Raw genomic sequence first — 20,519 nt, forward strand, 5'->3', positions numbered from 1 at the left:
AGGAGGGGGGAGGAGGCGGGCCCCGCCGCGGCTGCGGGGCGGGCGGGAGTTCCAGTAAATCCCCGCTGGGCCGTCGCTGAGTCGCTGCTGCCACGGCCGCGTCCCGTACACTCAACAGGCAGCTGCGCGACCAGGGGGAGCGAGTCAGGCTGCAGCCGGCGGGCGCGCTGAGCCCTGCGGACCCCACGGCCGCGCTGGCGGGAGCCCCGGCCGCACAGCACCGACCCTCCCCGGGAGTCTTGATGAAGTGGCGGAGCTAAGTGTCCTTCTCCCTCCCCCTTCTCCGGGCTCCTGCCCCGGGGCTCCTGCCCCCCCCTCCGCTCGCCCCAGGAGCGCTGCGCTCCCTCCAGCCCCGCTCCGCTCCTCCCTGCGGGCTCTCTGCCGGCAGCCTCCCCGGCTGCCCAGCGGGCTCCCCCGCGCCGTCCCCTCCCCACCACCACCATGGCTGAAGCGCCCCAGCTCGTGGACATCGACCCTGATTTCGAGCCACTGCCCCGGCCCCGCTCCTGCACCTGGCCCCTGCCCAGACCGGAGTTCAACCCGTCCAGCTCGGCCACCTCCAGCCCGGCGCCGTCCTGCGGGGGGCAGCCCGACGGGGCCGCCTCTGCCTCGGCGGTCAGCGTCGATTTCATCGGCAACCTGAGGCTGCTGGAGGAGAGCGAGGACTTCGAGCCGTCGCCGCTGCCCCCGGCCGCCCCAGGGGCAGCAGAAGGGGCCGCTCCCGCTGGCGGCTGCCTGTGCGGGGACTTCCAGTGCCAGGAGACCGGCTGCCTCCACCAGCAGCAGCAGCCCGGACCGCCGCTCCAGCAGCAGCAGCACCCGCCGGTGTCTGCCCTGTCCGCGGGTCCCATCCCCGGCCAGCCCCGCAAGAGCAGCTCGGCCCGCCGCAACGCCTGGGGCAACCTGTCCTACGCCGACCTGATCACCAAGGCCATCGAGAGCTCCCCAGAGAAGCGGCTCACCCTGTCCCAGATCTACGAGTGGATGGTCAAGAGCGTCCCCTACTTCAAGGATAAGGGCGACAGCAACAGCTCGGCCGGCTGGAAGGTGAGGCGGCGGGGCATGGGGAGAGTTGGCCGGCCCGGGGCCCCGGGAGGAGCGGGGACACTTGCCTCTTCCCACCTTGCTTATTTCGGAGGAGGCAGGAAGCTTCTTCCAGGGCGGTGCAGCGCACGCCCAGCGCCTCGCTAGTGGGGTGCGTGCCTGGGTTTAGGGTGCACCGGGGATTGCGGAGCATTGCAACCCCCTAGAGATCGGGGAGCTGGAGGGGAAGCAGGGCAGTTGCAGAGCGCTGCAAATTCTGCGCCCTCGCCCCTGTAGGTGAAGTGCACGAAGTTAGAGGGCAGCGTAGTGATTTGCAGCCTGCCGCCTGCCCTCCCTGCCTGTTCACTGACGCTGGGATGGCCGGAGTTTAGGCAAGTTGGCTCGGTTTGCAATGTGGCTGAATACTTTAAAAAAGTGCCCCCCCCCCCCCGAGAGTTGGTAAGAGATAGGAGGACGCGGCTTAAGGGGGAGATGCAGGGGTGACGCTGTCACAGGTTGCATGTGTCTGCGGCTGTCCCCGGGGGCTAGGGGGTTCCTGCCACTTTCCCCGTTGCCTAAAAGGGCAGCCGAAGTTGCTTGTGCCGGGTTTGTAACTTAGCAGCCAGCCGGCTGTGGAGACTCGCTGTGTCATTTCCCTTTGCAGAGTTGAGACGAACTTAAAGTGACAGAGATTCAAGGGCTAGCCAAGAGCTAGAGAAGCGCAGTGTTAGGGTGCCACGTGCTGGGGGCGACAGGGCAGCAGACACTAGCTCATTTTGCCTGTACTGTGCCCTGTGTGGAGCTGAAGTTCAAGCCTGTCAATGTGTGCAATGCATTTAAAGGGCCGGTGCCTCGTGCTTCAGATCCAGTGCTAAGACACATGGCAGCGCCCTTCACCCGCTGTGTGAGACCTTCCCCTGTAAATAAGTAGGGAAGTATAGAGTCCTTTCCAACACAAACTTTAATTGCAGTTAATCTTATTGAGGGAATTTGCCATTTTTTAAAGATTGCTTAGCTGGAGCTAGTAGCGCTAGTGCTATTTCAGGTTTAAGATATAAAATGACCTTTTCATCCCATTGTTCATTATGTGCTCAGGCATGTCTATTTGCTTCGGTGAAGCATATATCACAAGTCCTTGCCCCAAAGGAATTTACAATCTAAATTCAGACATGACCCAATAAATAGGAGAGGGGGTCATAATCTAAAATGGGGAAGGGACATAGGCAGAACAAGAATTATAGTAACACTGCATGTTTACCCAGTGTGCTGCGTGTTCATTGTAATGGCTTTGTTAAATTTAGTTTACAGGTTTTTTTAATTAGCGGGACACTGTTTCCCTCAGAATGAAGTCTGTGTGTCTAGAAGTAGCAAACTGCTAGGTGACCTGTTGATCATAGGATTTGCAGCTCTGCCTTGTACAAATTGGAATGGGGTAGCAAGTACACACTAGCTGTGCATCAAGTCCTGATTCCGGCTTCAGGGTGGGAGTGCTGATAATAACAAACAGCCAAGAGTTCTGATCTTTCAGACTTCTAACACTGTTCAACAGTGGACATGTTTTCCTTAGCAAATGACTTGACCTTTCTGTCACTTCACACATCACCAGCAGCTCTAAAAGTCAGCCATTAGCTGTAGTGATGGCTAGACATGCTGCTATATTTATCAGTTACATCTCTTCTAAAACTGACTATTTGAATTGGTTTACAAAGTGCCACTTGTCTGAATACACTGATTATTAATGCACCGCCTTGTCCCATAGTCTTTACTGGGGACAATATTTAAAGTGTTAATTTACTTCAAAGAAGTTAACCTTTGGTTTGATGCTGTGTAAAGCATGCGTTGTATACTCTCATGACAGAGGTATATAGGATTTTGTCACTACCTACCAGATTATTTTTAGAAGAGGTCTTCTGTTTTTTTTGCCTCTGTAAAGAGAGAGAAATCCCCCACACAGTGCTGGCAGGATCATAATATAATATAATTTCAGTCAGTATTAGTTAAACTTTGCAGTGTTGTAGATTTATCAGTTTTTCCAAATACATTGTACTTGGGTTTCTAGTTTAGATAATACTTAAGGCTTTTTACGTATTGGGGTAGTTGTCCATCCAAACAATGTCTTTTAAATCCCCCCCCCCCCCACCTCGGGATATGGTATTAGGAATGGTACTTTTTTTGTTTTGTTTTTATAGGTAGACAGCATCCTGCAGAGTTCTTGTAGTGTAAAATTACAAAAACAAAAGGACAGTACTTCACTAAATTTACCGCTAGGAGCAAAGAAACCTAAAGGTTGATGTGTGTGAAGAAATTTGAATGATAAAGCTTAACAGAAAGACCAACATTTAAAAATGAGATCTTTCAGGTGGTTGTGCAGTCTGTTGGTACAGATTGTGATTATGTCAAGTGCATTTTCAGTTTGAGTAAAGGAGTATTTAAAAAAACTAGAAGGCCTAAAAAGAATGTCACTGACTAATTACTTTGTATTCTGTTACTTATCTTTTGGTGGTGCATTGTTTTAACAAGCTGTACAGAGCTTCAGCTCTCAAATTAAGACTTCCCTGTTCCCAGCATTTGTTTATAGACTAAAAAACTGCTGCTGTTACTTTATTGGATGTGGAATGTTTCAGGTTTTTTGGGGCTGTCATAGTCTATGAACCCCTGTTTACGTATGGCTTTTTTAATGTTTGTTGTACTGTCTCTGTGGGCATAAGTCACTGTGATTTCTTTTTCTCCTCCTTGTGCATATTTTTGACGGGGTAGTAGGAAAGTTGTTAACCCCTTATACACCTAGTCATTCCTAATTTCTTGCTTAGGTAGTAGCTGGAGGCTTTTTTACAACCTCCCCCCCCCACACACTTCAGGATTAGTTATCTAAGTCCTGTTGAACTGAAAACCTTCATGCAGTGTTAACTATTGTCTTTCTACTGCTCCACCATAATATGTTCTAAGATATTCTGCTTTTAACCAGTTTTATAGCTGAGTTGACTGAGGCACATGGAGTTCAAATCACTTGCCTCATTTAACATGAATCAATGGCTCAGCTTGAATAAGGGTCTGTTTGGCTCAGGATCTGTTATTTTAGTACTGTACTGTAATCAGTGGACTTATTTAGGTGTAATTAAAACATTCTAAATTTCAGTCAGTTATGGGCCCTGAAAAAGGAGAATTACTTGGAAAGCTGAATATAGATTAGAGGGTAAACTTTTGCTGACAGGATTCATAATGGTCTTGGGTCCGTTTATTTATGGCCTGCAATACACAGTGTAGTATAGTTGCTTCTTTCTCAATTGGATTGCATGTGTTATTTGGGTAAAATATCTGAAAAAAACTTTCCATATTGTTATAATTAGAGTTTAGATGTTTTTACAGTTACAAACCTAATGTAGTGAGCTGTCAAATTACACACCTTGTTTTGAGTAGAAATTCAGAATTAAATGTTTAAACAAGATCTAATTTCCAGTGTCTTCAACCTTAGTTATGATATTCTGCATTGGTAACAGTTTCAAGTGTCTGTGATTCTGTAACTACCAAATTGTAATTTCAGTTGTTAAACTGCATTTTCACTAAAAGAATTTTAACTCCGTCAACTTTATCAGGTACTGAAAATAAACAGAGTCCAGGTCCAGTCTGGTGTATTTCTTGATTGCTAAAACTTCATCTCCATATTGTAATAAAAGGAATGTGAAAGCCAAAGGCAGTATAATTTTACATTACACAGAAATTGTACTTAAGTATATATACCTTTATCTCGATATAATGCGGCTTGGTACAACAGGAATTCAGATATAATGCGTTAAAGCAGTGCTCGGGGGGGGGGGCGGGGCTACGCACTCCAGTGGATCAAAGCAAGTTCAATATAACGCGGTTTCACCTATAATGCGGTAAGATTTTTTGGCTCCCGAGGACAGTGTTATATCGGGGTAGAGGTGTACTTAAGTAATGTTTACTAAAGTAGGTAAAATTGATCTCAGTTATATGTGTTCATAGTCTGCTCTAGAGTTCCTGAGAATTTCTAGTCTGAAATGTAAACTCTGCCAGCCCCCCTCAAAAAACCAGTACCCACATGCTTATCAGTTCCTCTGAATGAATCATGTAACAAAGGGAGAGCCTAAACATTCTTTACCAAACCCTTTTGTACTATTGAACGCTAACAAGCACTGTTGATAACCATATTGGCTTAAAAAGAATTGTAGAAAGACCAAGATCTGTTGTAGTGATAACAAGAAAGTTACTGAGTGTGTTGTGAAGAAGCACAAAGATTTATGGTACTATTCCAGTCAAAACAATCTCTTACCCAAGTTATGCGGATAAGGGTAGAATGTGGTTAAGAAATGGAATCTTTGGTGGTGGCAGTGGACTTACCTCTGAGGGAAATAAGTGTGGGTAACTTTTTTCCTTATATAAGTCTGATTTTTGGTTAGATATCCTATATAAACTCAAACACCTGGTGTGCATGCACTGCAAGATGTACAGCATTGGTTTACTTCAGAAAAGTTGTGAGATTAATTATAAAGAACATCTATCACATCCCCTCTTTCAGCACTTGCTGCTCTAGTTCTTTTATTCAGCCTCTGAAAATGGAATAAAGCCAAAAGTTGACCCGACCAACATTCAGATATCCTCAGAGTAATTCTTTAGACAGAATGTTCCGTTGAAACAGAAAATACTACTAACTTTGGATGACTTTCTCTGATTATTGGGTATATAATATAAGTCTTGTGGCGATTATTAAGATTGCATCACTGGTTACACCTTCTTGACTTCTGGCTTAGTGAAGGCTTGATCACCTAGATTTACCTGTTGTCCTGGCTATTGGAATGAGACTAGATGATAGCAAGTTGCAGAAGTATGACTGGAAGTATGCCTGATAGGGTGAGTCCAAAGCATATGCTGAGTTGAATGTCTTTGTCCATAAGAATTGTTGTAGTGGTCATGACTAACTCATCATTGAATAAGTGTCTATACAAAGATGATTCTAGGGTGTGGTATTGATTCAAAAGCGACATAACACAATCTTAAATATTTCAAAAGCCTTTTGCAAATAGAGTACAGAGCATGTTACAAAAATTAGAAAAACCTTATTTTGGTATCTGAATAACTGAAATAACAAAAATACATTCCATGCTGAAGTATTTAAAATAGGTTTTATCAAACATGTAGTTTTTTTTTTAATATGGAAGGTGATAGGATACTAGTTGATGGACACTGAATTTACTCTGCAGAATTGCTACATGCTCAAACAGTCATGATACAAGAAGTGTAGGGATCTAACTTTGTGCTTTTGCGATAGAAATTGATACTTTCCTAACTGATTCGTTGCTATATGTCATTAACTTTCAGTGAGAAGGGACTCTGCCAACTTAAAACATACTGTAAATAAACATATTTGGTCTGATGTCAAAATAAATCTTTCATAGCCATAAATGTCTGTCCATTGCCACCTCATTTCACACAAGCCACTAAATAGCTCTCAGTAGTACTTTCACTATCTTTAATAGGCAAGATTCATACCAGTGACTCAAGTGAGAGGCTCTGTATAGAAGAGTGCCTGCATTCTTACTTATGTGCTGAGATGTTATGATCAGGAAAATAAAGCCAGTTTTGGCAATTAGTACTTGTGGCAAACTTACGTGGCAAAGAGAATTATTTTTTTTTAAACCAAACTAACTAGCTTTCCAGTTGCCAGAATCGTTTCAATATTACATTAAACTAACCTGTGCATCTGAGATACATATACATCCCTTTAAAACAAATATGAAGTGACTTCAAGTCTGGGGTCTCCTTACCAACTTCTGTGGCTTTATAAACTCATTTTCCTATTCTGTTTCAGATAACAGAAGACAACAGTATTTTTAAAGGCCCACACAGATAGGTGCAAAACTGACTATTCTGGGGCAACATGAAATTAATGGACAGAAAATGCTGTCAAATGCACATGAAAGCTCTTTTCCATCTTTTAGTTATACCAGCTGTAACAGTAGTAGGTTTAAAAACCTCTCCCTTCTGTATGATTAAAAAAAATAATAATAATAACCAGGCCCCTGTAGGTTGCACACAAATAAAGTAGCAGAAAGTCAGGAAATGTGAAAATTAAAAATTCAGACAGTAATGTTAATTTGATCATACTACAAATTCTATATATTTTAAATTTTACCCTTATGACATATATATGAATGTAATGTTAAGGTATATGATTAAGCAAAAAACAAATCAAAACTGGAACATAATATGTATGTCCAAGGTGGCTTGAATTAGTGTTTCTGATTAAATCTTGAATGAGAACTTACAATGTGCAGAATACTGTGTAATGCAATAAAATTGCTTACAGTCTAAGATCACAATTTCTCTTGATAAAGCAGATTGTTTTTGGTGTGGATTTTCCTATGTGTGTTTCATTAATGCTTATCTTCCTTATACAAACTGTTAATGCGGCAGCAGCCAATGTCCCTGTGCAAGTCCCCTCCTGAAACTGGGCAGTTTGAACATGCTTTTCGTATCCTAAAAGGGAACATACTTTCATTAGCATCTATTAACAATCAGAGATGAACAGTGAGCATGCTCTTAAGTGATTTTTTTTAAAAAAGTGCTTTAACATTTTTATTTATTTCCTACCTTACTTGTCTCCTCCCCATGCCCCTGTACTCCGTGGTAAGATGGACCTAGGTTTTGTGGTAAAAGCTCTGCATTCTGTCACCCTTTCATGGTGAAATAAAATTAGGCAATCTGTATGTTAGCCATTGTAGTGGTTGCTTTTATAATACATTCAGTTTGGTTATGTCTTTTTCTGATTTTTTTATAAAGTATGCTCCAGATTTTTGTATTAACTACATTGTAGAAGTTGTCAGGGGAGCTGGAGATTTTGGTAACTATGGCTTTTGGCACACGGGACCGTGTAAGAAAGGCAATCTGAGACAGTGGGATAAAGCTTCTAGTTGGATGTTTCTGATAAAATAACCCACAGTAAAATAATTGGCACTGTTTTCTAGGTTTGAGTCAACACTACTGAGATAAATTGGTCAGTTCATGCCTCTATGAACTATTGTTTCAGGCTGTCTGCAGATTCAAGATGACACTGCCTTGTTATTTTACAGACCATGAATGCTAGACACCCTTTTTTAAATGAATGCTTTGAGATCATAATTGCTGACAAATTCCATGGCTATGGAATTGCAAAATACACAGGACACTGGTTATGACCATGCTGAGCTTCAGTCTTCAGCCATCATTTTGTTTTGGGGAAAAAATGTGAAAACACGGAATTCTAATGGAAGTGATTTTGTAACTCTGAGTATAGCAGGTACTGACACAGCTAATTCATGTGAAGACATACCAAATCTTTCTTTCTGTCTGTCTTCTATACAGTAGAGACTCTGAGCTGATGATAGGCATCTGTTTGAAGTCAGGAGGAAACCTCAGGTTAAGTCATACATGCAGCAGTTAACTGTGACTTTCTTAGCATTTGCTAGTTTACACTAGAGTAGAGTTGTGTAGAAATTTTATTTATGAATTAAAATGCAGGGGAATTGAATTTGATGTGGTATTGTAAGAATTCTGCCCTTTACCACCCTAACCTGAACTTCTTAAATCTAAAATGCACAAGGGAACAATCATGCATGTATTGGAGAACTACATTTATGCTTCTGCATATAGAATTTCACTAGTTTGGACTATTTAAATATTGTTTACTGCACTTTACCTACTTCAAAGAATATATTTGCTGAGTTTATTCATGTGTCTTCATCCAGCAAAGTTGCTGTGTAGCTGTCTTTTAGGCTTGTAATGTGCCATCTATCATATGTTAGCCTTGATGCAATGTAACATGACTGCTCTTGCAGTAGCTTTCAATTAGGTCATAAATGAGGATACAGTGAATGAAATCAAATGCTAAGATTGCACTGGAGACTGCTTCAGATTTTTCATTTCACTAGTCTTGGTGTCTATTTTAGATCTGTGTATGAATATTGAAGAAACTACATGTCATGAAGTTGCTTAAAATCTGAGATGCTTAAGCAGGGTTTATTTGCTCCATTTGAAACACTGTTGCAATAGTTGCTAAAGATTTTGAAGTACTTTACCATTTGAGGATACATCAGGGGACAAGAGGCTCAGTTTGAAAAGTGTTTGCTGAAAATCTGCTGGAACTGTGTACATCACTGAGTGGAGTGGAGTAGTCCTAGAATTTTGATGTGCAGAGGAAAACTGTTAAGGCTTATTGCTGAATAATGTGGGAGTTAAAAATGAGATTTAACAGAGGTAGTGAGAAGACCTGGCTATGTTTCAGTACTCCTTAAACTTGTGTTGGTTCTGGACTTGCAACTTACAAAGAGAATAGCTAAGTGGTTGTTGGCATATCATACCTGTGCTGCTACTGCTTTGTATTGAGAAGGTTTCCTTATTCTAAGCCCAAGGCTGGTGACATTTAGGGCTGAAACTTTTTTCTGAAATATTTGTTCTTGGTCTAGAAATTAATTTTTGGGCAAGCTAGAAAATCCATTCAGCTATTTGGTTTGCAACAGCACAGAGTAATGTTTTCAGTGTTTGTTGTGGCTGTCGTGTGCTCACATAATTCAAGCAGTTTAAGTTCCAAATTTCACATGCATGTACTGAATATAGTATATTGGGCATGTGCAGTACATTTTCCTTACATGAGTACTTATCCAGACATATTTTGAGAACCCCATAATCTGCTTTATGAGCTAAAGATGGCCCCTTTCCTGCAGAGTATAGAAACTAAATTATATCTGTGCATTGTAATACATAGAAGCACTTGATTAAGTGATTAGATATTGAAATACATGAAGACAGTATATTACTCAGAAGTCCTCCCATATTAGACCTTCCCAGTGCTGGCAAATGTGAAAGGACTGTGTAAATTCCACTGCCCTTTTCTGTCTCTCTCTTTTGAAAGGTATTAAAAGCTTGAAAAAACACTATTAAAGCAGTGCAAAAACTGAGATTTTAATTGCCCATCAAAAAAAGGGGGAAGGAATTGAAAGCTGTTATTCCCGCAACAACCAGAGCTCTGTCATAATGGATGTAGAAAGCATTGGGGAAATCAGATATACAGTAATGAAATATTTATATGTGCAAGCAGCCATTTTATTCTCCATGGAAACTATAACTTTCTACAAAGTTAGAACTTTTATTTAAGGGGGCCAGATGGCGCAGTGCAGCTACTTTGCTTCACATAGCCTAAAGTAACTGGTGTGGGGAGATCACTCCAGTGTAAAGCTGATCTTCTGCTGACATAGGCAATGTGCGGCTCTGATGGCACTCCGTCTCCCTGTTGCCCCATTTTCTGTAATACAGAAGCATGTATGGGAGAAGGTGGTATGCCTGAAAAGCAATTATACCCTGTTATTTCGCAGCTGTGTTTTCTGTCCCATGCAGCTGGTCTAAATTTGATCAGTTCTTCAGTCCTTATGTTGCTCTAACCCAGCACACAGGCTCTTTTACAGAACGGCAGCTGGATCAGGGAGGAGTGACATGATCCTTAAGCAACCTTTTCATCCCTCTCACCTTGTACTCTACTGATCAGCAGGACTGCTGGATCTGGCCTAGTCTCAGTCTTAACGCTGCATTCATATAGGTTTTATGAAGTACATAGAATTTTTCTTTTTTTATTTTTAGACTGCCTTACTGCTAGACCACTTGTGACAGTCCTTATTTAACATCTTGTAAAGTAACTTTTCCCATGATCGTACATGCTGGGCTTTGTGAGTGTCTTAGGAGTGCTGAGGTGCAAGAATTGGTTAGATAAAAGAGTAGTTAATACAGATTACGTCCACTTTTCAAATAGGTAACAGAACTACATAGATCTGATCAGATTTTGGGTTTACCATTGATAGTGTCTGAACAATATTAGATAGTGCTAATTTGTGATTCCATATTACAACAGAAGTTAGCAAATTCTTTAATTCTCTCAGGTGTGTCTCCAGAAATTACCACATGGGTGGAGTTTCATTTAGCCATCACCATTTAAACTAGGCAGTTAGATAAGACTGAACTGAAGCAACTTGTTTTAAATATGGTGACTTGTTAGACTGCATTTATTGTGCAAATGAGCTTACATCCTGCAAGATCAGCAGAAATGTTTAAGGTTTACTTAAAGGGAAGTGGATTAAATTAGGTGATTTTAATTACATGAATTGCATACCTATCAGTAATGAGATTAAGGTACTGGATTTGTTACCCATTGCGCTATAGAAGCCTGTCTTCCTATGCCCATAAAGTGAATAAGATAATTGCAAGTGGAGATTGAGCTAAAGCCACCCCAAATTTCATTTGCAAGTTTTGTTGCCGCTGGAGTATGTTTAGAGTCAGACATCACTTCTCTGCTAGTCCAGAAAGCAAATTTTGACCTATTTTAAACAGCTGAAGGGAGAAAGAGAATACTTACAATGGTGCTACTTCAGAGTAAAACTGAAGTAATGGATCATGGCTGAAGATTCCTAGTTTGTCTACAGTGGGTGCAATTTGTATATGCCAGACTAAATCAATCTCTTAAAGTGTGTGTGTTGCAAACTCAGTGAATTAATATATTAAAATTTCTCTAGTGTTTGGGACCCAATTTCACTTCTCTTAGAGGGGTTGCTTTAGAATGATTGTGTTATGGAATTACTGTAGTTCTAGGTCTCTCTTAAATTAGTGCTTTTAATTTCCAGTCAAAGTATCTGATTTTTGGGTAAAGAGGAACTTTTAATTCTTTTTTAAAAATCAATAGCTGCAAGAATGAACTTTTTTCTTCTCTGAAATATCAACAGAGTTTGACTGCTACAGGTCTATCGTTACTAGCTCTGATTTGTTGAATGTAGTCTGGAGCAGCCATCAATAATTCCCCCTTGAATCGTTGTCAAATTCAAACCTTGGAAGAAGGAAAAACAGTTGGGAGATGCTTGTGCCAGGGTGAACCTAAATCTAGTCACTCTGAGGAGACTTGAGATTGGCCACTAAAATATTAGTTAATTGAATAGCAGTAGGCCAGTTCACCAGTTCCTTTTAGTTAAGAGTTTGAATTATGAGCTAATAGCCCTTTTATGTCAGGATTTCAAGCTGGCTGGAGTCTTCTTAAGGAAAGACTTACTTTTAGTTCTTAGATTAGCTTGCATATACTCTGGCAGTTTATGTGTATCTGACACTGATATACTGTAGGTAACAGGAAGGAATAAGACTTCCTGTTATGTATTACAGGGAGTATGTTAATCATGTAGTAATAAATATATACCAATTAAGACTTTTTAAAGTAAAATATTTATGGTGGCTAGTCTTAAAAATATTGTGCTTTTGGTTGATCTCTATTTCTGTTCTTTCAATAAAGCAGTTCAGAAAGAGGTTTCTTGGTTAGGTTCCTTAATGTGAAATCTGTAGTTGGTCAGCAGTCCTGATAACGGAATGCTTTTTTAAAAATAAATAAATGGGCATGAATTTGATGATGAACATGGAGGATTAATCTGCTAGAGACAGATATGGTGCAGGTACTGGATTCTCTGCACAGCTCAGTCTCCAACTATTTCAAATTGCCTCATCTCTGTTAATCTAGACCTGGGCCTTTTGAACCAAGACTTCCTTGTGTAAAAATGGAGACTTTGGCTAGACCAGGGGTGGGCAAACTTTTTTTGGCCTGAGGGCCACATCAGGGTTTCGAAACTGTATGGAGGGCCAGGTAGGGAAGGCTGTGCCTCCCCAGACAGCCTGGCTCCTGCCCCCATCCACTCCCTCCCACTTCCTGCCCTCTGACTGCCCGCCTCAGAATCCCTGACCCATCCAACCCCCTCTGCTCCTTGTCCCCGCCCCTAAACCCCTAACTGCCCACTGGGACCCCACCCCCTATCCAACCCCCCTGCTCCTTGTCCCCTGACTGACCCAACCCCTATCCACACCCCTGCCCTCTGACAGGCCCCCCAAGACTGCCACGCTTATCCAACCCCCTCGTCCCCTTCCTGCCCTTCCTCGAACCTCTGCCCATCCAACCGCTCCTTGTCCCCTGACTGCCCCCCGGGACCCCTTTCCCCTTATGCAGCCCTCCTGCTCCCCACCCCCTTACCCTGCCACTAAGAGCAGCAGGACTGGCAGCCGTGCCGTCCAGCCAGAGCCAGCTACACCACCGTGCATCCTGGCAGGAGCTTGCAGCCCCACTGCCCAGAGCACTAGCAGCACAGCGAGCTGAGGCTGCGGGGAAGGGAGGACAGCACGGGAGGGGCTGGGGGACAGCCTCCCCAGCCGGGACCTCAAGGGCCAAGCAGCACGGTCCCACAGGCTGTAGTTTGCCCACCTCTGGGCTAGACCAATGTCCAGGAAAGTTTAGGATGAGAACACATTTGTTTTAACCTAATCAAATTGAACTTGGATCCTTTGATTCAAACTTGATTTGAACCTAGATCTTGGGAGTTCATAGGGAAGAGGGAAAAAAACCAACCCTTTTTTGGGGGGTGGGGGGAACCCAAAATGTAATTAGATGCCTAATTAGAGGCCACTTTGCTTTCTTTCCATTCATTAGGATGGCTTTGCGAAGCCATCCTAATCGAGGTCAGAGGTGTATAAATGTTGTTACAGAGGCTATGGCTATGCTAGAGAGCTTACAATGGTGCAGCTGCACCGCTGCAAGCTCTCCAGTGTAGCTGCTCTAAACAGACAGGAGCGAGCTGTTCCCTCCGCTTAAATACTCCAGCCCCTGCAAGTGGCGGTAGCTATGTCCTTGGGAGAAGCTCTCCCGCCAACATAGCGCTGTCCACACCAACACTTAAGTTGGCATAAGTTATATCACTCAGGGGGTGGCTAATTCATGCCCCAACGTGACATAATTTATGTTGACTTAAGTAGTAGCGTAACCAGAGCCAGAGTTATAATAAATTATTACATTTCAAATACAGACATCATCTGACTGCGAAAACTGCATGTCCTCCTTTATCACTTGCATGATAAGATGAACTTTTGAGCCCTAGTTTGAAATTAAAAACCTCAACATTAACCTATCTTTCCCCCCTCATCCCCACCTCTCCTTTTTCCTTGAACATGTGTATCCACATTTATCACTATAATAGACTTGTCCTCAAATTTCTACCACCAAGGAATCTGTGCTACAAGAACTGAACAGTCCTCTGCCAAAATTAAGGGTATTCGTATTCTAACAGATGTGAATTGTCTTCAGTGATTGCACAATAAGTATTCTATTAGCCTGACTGCATAATAGTAGTATGCACATGCATAGAAATAGTATTTTTTGGTGGGAGGGGGAGAATATTTAGCAAAGAGAGCTAACACATTCTTTACAACAACTGGGATGGCAGTATTACTGGCTTTGGCCATTGATCAGACCGTCTCCAAAGATAAAGAATACAAGAAAAGACAATTTTTACTTGAGCAATAACAAATGCAGAAATCAGTTCATGAGGACTGGTCCTCTGGGAGGAGTTTTTAGTCTGAGGCACAGTGTCTAGGCAGTTTAGTCATCTATCTAAAGAAAATATCCTGAGGTGTGGCAATTACTACTATGAGAATAAAGCAAAGAAAAAAGCATTGCATAGAGATATTTTTAATAAACGATCGTTTCAGTTAAATGCACTGCGCTAGCCCATCAGATCAGTATATGAATGTTCAACATTCCATTCAACTTGTAACTTAATTTGTAACTTCCTACATTGTATTGTATTTCTCTGGAAGACAGTGCCACTGACTCTTCCCCTTTGTGGTCAGGAAAACACAACTTTATTGCTTCTTTCATTTGGGCAGGTAAGTAGGTTTGATGGGGAAGGTGTTTATTAAAGATACATGATGCAGACAGTCAACTTTGAAGCTTCACTTTGACATACCGGCAATGGAGATATTGCTGTTTGGAAATATTGTATCCCCGTATTATATTGTCAAGCAATGGAGAATACTACTTGGGTATCTGAATAGAAATCTGTTAAGCCTGTTCAAGCTAGATCTTTTTCTGTGGGTTATTTCTGTGGAAATCCCACAATGGTCAATCCCGAGGATTTAAGAGAATAATATCCCTAACTGTCTTCTGACTTGTAAATACTAGCATCAGTGCCATTAATAGTGAGTTGGGACATGCCTTCCATGCCGTTTAAGCCTCATGGTAAATTATATAATAGGAATACTCACTAAGAGTATGGGGGGTGGCTCTTGTATCCCTTAGTAAAACAGCGGCAAGGCAACTTCTTAATCTTTTCTTGCAGTTTAGATATGACCTGTATAATGTAGCTGTACAGTATCTCAAATGCTTTTTTTCATGTCTTGACTTTTGGAGGTTTATAGTTAGCAACTGAGGCTGTGAAAAGACTGAAGGCTGTTCTTGCACATGCACCACACAGTCAATAAAAACTGAGGCTTAGCTGTAACCATCCAAAATTGGCTGGGTCTTAGCTGATGTTGCACTTCGACTCTTTGCTTAACTTGTAGTATTTACTAATTTTTGGCGCAATACTGTGCATTATTTCTGTTGTCCCCATTCTTTGCTCCTGTCCATATTAATCCTGGCAATAGGAGTAAATGAAACCTGATGTCTTCATATTTGCTGGGTGTTTGAGATTAAAAGAACAACTAAACTGCTTTTCAGAAGGCAGCACATATGAAAACACCTTCTACTTTGCAAAATATTGTTTCCAGGCCACATTATGGCTGAATGTGACCAGCAGACTGCACTGTGATCATCTTTTTAACAGGATCTCCAAAATGGTATGCTTTCAACTTCAGTGCTTCTAGATTCTTCATATTAAAGTGCCTAAAGAAGTAAAATTACTTACATTTTGTGCGTCTGATCTGCTCCTTGGCTGCATCTATCCAACCCCATTAAAACTAGTGGGGTTACAAAAGTAGAGTGCAGAATTTAGCCTAGTAGTCTTTAAACGAGTGGTCTCCAACCTTTTTATGCACAAGATCATTTTCTGAATTTAAGTGCAACCCAGGATCTTCCCCGCCCTGCTCACTCCATTCCAACTCCCTCCATTGCTCACTGTCCTCCACCTTCACTCATTTTTACTGGGTTGGGGTTTGGGAGGGGATGTGGACTCTGGGCTGGGGCCGAGGGTTTCGGAGTGTGGGAGGGGGCTCCAGGCTGAGCCTGAGGCAGCAGGTTGGGGTGCAGGAGGGGGTGAGGGTTGCAAGCTCTGGGAGTGAGTTTGGGTGCAGGAGGGGGCTCGGCTAGGGCAGTTGGTTGGGGTACAGGAGGCAATTTGGGGTGCTGGCTCTGAGGGGGATGCAGGGCTGAGGCAAAGGCTCAGGATGCAGGAAGGGGTATGAGGTAGTAGCTCTGTGAGGGGGCTCAGGGCTGAGGCAGTTGGTTGGGGTACAGGAGGGGGTATGGGATGCTGGCTCTGGGAGGGGGCTGAAGGCTGGGGTGCGAGAAGGGTACGGGCTTCCACCAGGCAGCACTTACCTTGCGTGGCTCCCGGTTGGCAGCGCAGCAGGGCTAAGGCAGGCTCCACTCTGCTCTCGGAAGCAGCCATCGTGTCCCTATGGCCTCGGAGGGAGGGGGGGAAGGCTCTGCACGCTGCCCCTGCCTGCAGGCACTGCCCCCACAGCTCCCATTGGCCGCAGTTGCCCATTTCTGGTCAATGGGAGCTGCGGGGGCAGTGCTTGCAGGCAGGAGCAGTGCGTGGAGACCCCTGTCCCTCCTCCCCTGGGGCCTCGGGTATCCTGGCCGCTTCCAGGAGCAGCGTGGGGCCAGGGCAGGCAGGGAGCCTGCCTTAGCCCCAGTGCGCTGCTGGACTTTTAGTGGTGCAGGGGTGAATGCCAATTATAACATACCCATATAGCAGAGTGTTTAAAGCAGTGGTCACCAACCAGGAGATCACAATCAACTGGCAGAGACTCCAGGATCAACCCATCAATGGCAATCTACTGGTTGGTGATCACTGCTTTAAACACTTTGCTGTATGGGTATGTTACGGAGGGAATTCACTCCGGACTGCCCTGGTGTGGAAACACAGTTGGGTCTGTCCCTCAGTTTCCCTTAGTGGGCTTTCAGAATACTCAGTGAGGCTTGTATATAGTGAACAGTGCCCCTTCATGAGGTCCAGCTTGTTTAATTAACTGCCAAACATATGTAAACAAGCCTTCTCCTTCTGCTGTAAGTCCCCAGGCTTGTCGACTGCCTGGATCTTTGCTGTCTCTCATATGCTGACTCATGGTGTCTCCGAGGCCTCCCTTCCTGGGGAGTTGTATAGTCTGTCTCCTCTTGAGCTTACTCCCTGTGTTCTGAGGCTATTCCTCTCTCTCTCTGAAAGCTTCTGCTCTCTAGGGAGATGCCCCTGGGTGTAGCTTCCTACCCAGTTTTCCTAAAAAGCTCTCTCCCTGGGAGCTTCCTCTGTGTTCTGGGCTCCTGTCTGAGTCCTCATAACCCTTTAGGGCCCTCAGAGTTCCTTAACTAACTGCTGTTCAGCCATGTATCCAGTTAACTATGCACAGGCTGGTTCTCCTTAGAAGAAACTTAACTGGGGGCTAGCCCTGGTGACAGAGTTCTAGTCAGTTACTTTTATAGGAGAAGGTAATGCCATCTGGGTAGTGTTTCTCATAGGCAAAGAGTAATGAATACGTTGTAGTTTATGGAAACGCTGGTTAAGACATTACATTTTTTTTGACTATACCAGTAGTTCTCAAACTTTTGTACTGGTGATGCCTTTCATGTAGCTAGCCTCTGATTGCGACCCCCCCCCCCACCTTATAAATTAAAAACACCTTTTTATATATTTAACACCATTATAAATGCTGGATGCAAAGTGGGGTTTGGAGTGGAGGCTGACAGCTCGTGACCCCCCATGTAATAACTTTGTGACCCCTGAGGGGTCATGACCCCCAGTTTGAGAACCTCTGGACTATACTGTTGTGCATCCATCCCAGTTTTTCTTAATTTTCTTCAGGATACTGAAGCTGTGCTGAAAATTATGTGAAGTAAAGCTAATAGGCTTCAATCAATCAATAAAGCCCTTCAAAAAACCCTCAGTATTTTAAATATTTCTGTCTTGGAGAAACAACACTGACATTCTGTTAAAACTCTAAATAGTAAGATATTGGGGTAATTCTAAGGGTTAATTGTTTTTTTGATGATGGTAAATTTAAGACTGAGATTGTTCAGTTGAGAGTCACATGTAATTGGGCTATTCTACTAGTGAGTTAAAATGAAATATTGCAAAATACTTGTTTTAAAATATAAGCTAAGCATAGATTCTTCTTGATTGGGATTTTAAATTTCTTTAATCCTTTTGGTTGTTGAATTCAGTTTAATATGTCAAAAGGATAAATAGAAGTCTGTGTAGGTTTGTTCTAACTTAGAACTTTTTTAATCTGTTTGAGAAAACCACTTCTGAAGTGAATTATGTATATTTATTCTAATATGCTAGTATATGTAGTTACTTAAATATTGATTGTCATTTTATTGGCCATACCTTTCCCCAAAGCCAGTAAATTGCAGATTTTCTTCAGAATGCCTCTCTTATACAAAGTACTTACAGCTTTTCAAATTTAATTGCCAGTTTATTCTTTCTCACAGCTACACATCATGTCATGATACATGTTACCTCCTATCTTTTATGCTGTTTGGAGGTAGTAGACATCCAGGCACAGAATGTTTCAATGAACAGCCAGTCTTGCGGTGCTGTAGATGCTACTCATGGTTGGAAGAGCTAAGTTTGACAAAGTCTCTGGAACCAAAATTGCAAGTTGAAGTTGCTGAATGTCTTAGAAAGTATGGATTCATAACCATGAGGAGTCTTGGGAAGTGATTTCCCTTCTCTCTGGATGTTCTGATAATTGTTCTTTGTGACACTAGCAGTTTTCTCAGAGAAAACTGCATATTATATCAGTCCTTTAAATACTTTTTAATAATACTGGCTAAGTGAATTTTCACGTAATATTTTAAACTTTTCTCCTCACTTTCATTTTCTCAAAGCTCTAATTTCCTTATAAATAGACTTAACCTAATGCCTTTCTTTATACAAATATGAAAAATACTAATAAAGATTACTTAATGTTTTACTGACATTTTAACCTTTTAATAGAGATTTTAGCTATACACTGTTTGATGTACCTCAAAACCATATTTGAAAACTAGTGTTTAAAACCTCACTCTAAACACCAGCATGTACCACTGGAGTGTACAGCTACATACAGAGTACATACTTGGGCTGGAGAAACCCAAAAAATTAATTCTGGAAAAGCTTATAAAACTCTGGCAGCTGTGTTTTCTTCTCCCAATCAAACAGGATCATTTTAATTACCAAGAATGAAAAGCTAAGGTTTTGTCCATTTGTAAAACTTGTGCTACAGATAAAACTGACACATGGGGAAAACTCTACTTCCTGTAGCTGATGATGAATTTATGCCCTGAAGAAAATGGATTATTAACACTTGTAATTTTCACTAGTGTAACAGTAGATGCTGCTGTTAATAAAAATATCAAATTGATTTTTTAATCACAAACTATTTGCCTCAAATTTATCCTGCAGCCCTGGGTTCCACAGGTTAATTTAATATTTTGTAAAACATTTACATTTTTTCTTTTGTATTTGTTATATTTTAGTTTCGAGTGCCTTTGTCATAAATATAAAGGGAAGGGTAACCACCTTTCTGTATACAGTACTATAAAATCCTTCCAGAGGGACGAAATCCTTTTACCTGTAAAGGGTTAAGAAGCTCAGGTGACGTAGCTGGCACCTGACCAAAAGGACCAATAAGGGGACAAGATTCTTTCAAATCTGGGAGGGGGGAAAAAGGCTTTGTTTTGTCTGTCCTTTGTCTGTCTGTCCTGTGTGCTTGCCGGAGACAGATCAAGAAGGCAAGCAATCCAACTCAATTAGAACTAGTAAGTAATAATAAGGAAATGCATTAGCTTACTTTTATTTTGGCTTGTGATTTTCCTTGTCAAGAGGGAGGTTTATCCCTGGATTTGTAACTTTAAGGTTTTGCCTATAGGGGAGATCCTCTATGTTCTTGAGTCTTTTGTTATTCTGTAAAGTACTTACCATCTTGCTTTTGCAGAGGTAATTCTTTATCTTTTCGTTAATTAAAATTCTTCTTTTAAGAACTTGATTTTTTTTTTTCATTGTTTTGAGATCCAAGGCTTTGAGTCAGTGTTCACCTGTACCAATTTGTGAGGATATTTTGTCAAGGCTCCCCAGGAAAGGGGGTGTAGGGGCTTGGGGGATTATTCTCAAGCTTGCCCAGAAAGAGGGGTGTAGGGACTTGGGGGATATTTGGGGAAGGTAGGCCTCCAAGTGGACCTTCCTAAATGTTTATTTAAATTACTCGGTGGTGGCAGCTTTACTTAATCCAAGGAATAGGGGAGTTTTTAACCTAAACTGGTAGAAATAATCTTAGGGGGTCTTCATGCGGGTCCCCATGTCTGTACCCTAAAATTCAGAATGGGGAGGGAACCCTGACAGCTTTGTATTATGGATTGGGGTAAATGGGAGCAAATGACTAGCCGTACTCTGTTCAAAGGACTGAAACAGGAGTCAGACAAAACTCAAATTTAATTAGACCATTAAAATTAATTTGTG

The 20,519-nt window shown here is 42.3% G+C and overlaps 1 protein-coding gene across 1 annotated transcript in view; it reads left to right on the forward strand.

Moving 5' to 3' along the window:
- Positions 1 to 59: 59 nt before the first annotated feature.
- Positions 60 to 20,519, forward strand: part of FOXO1 (forkhead box O1) — an 89,357-nt gene continuing 68,897 nt past the window's right edge. The window contains exon 1 of the mRNA XM_032795161.2: positions 60 to 1,047. Coding sequence (XP_032651052.1) covers positions 442 to 1,047 — 606 coding nt within the window. The 5' untranslated portion in view covers positions 60 to 441. The remainder of the gene's footprint in view (positions 1,048 to 20,519) is intronic.

The sequence above is a fragment of the Chelonoidis abingdonii genome, chromosome 1 (assembly GCF_003597395.2).
Source record: "Chelonoidis abingdonii isolate Lonesome George chromosome 1, CheloAbing_2.0, whole genome shotgun sequence".
NCBI lineage: Eukaryota > Metazoa > Chordata > Testudines > Testudinidae > Chelonoidis > Chelonoidis abingdonii.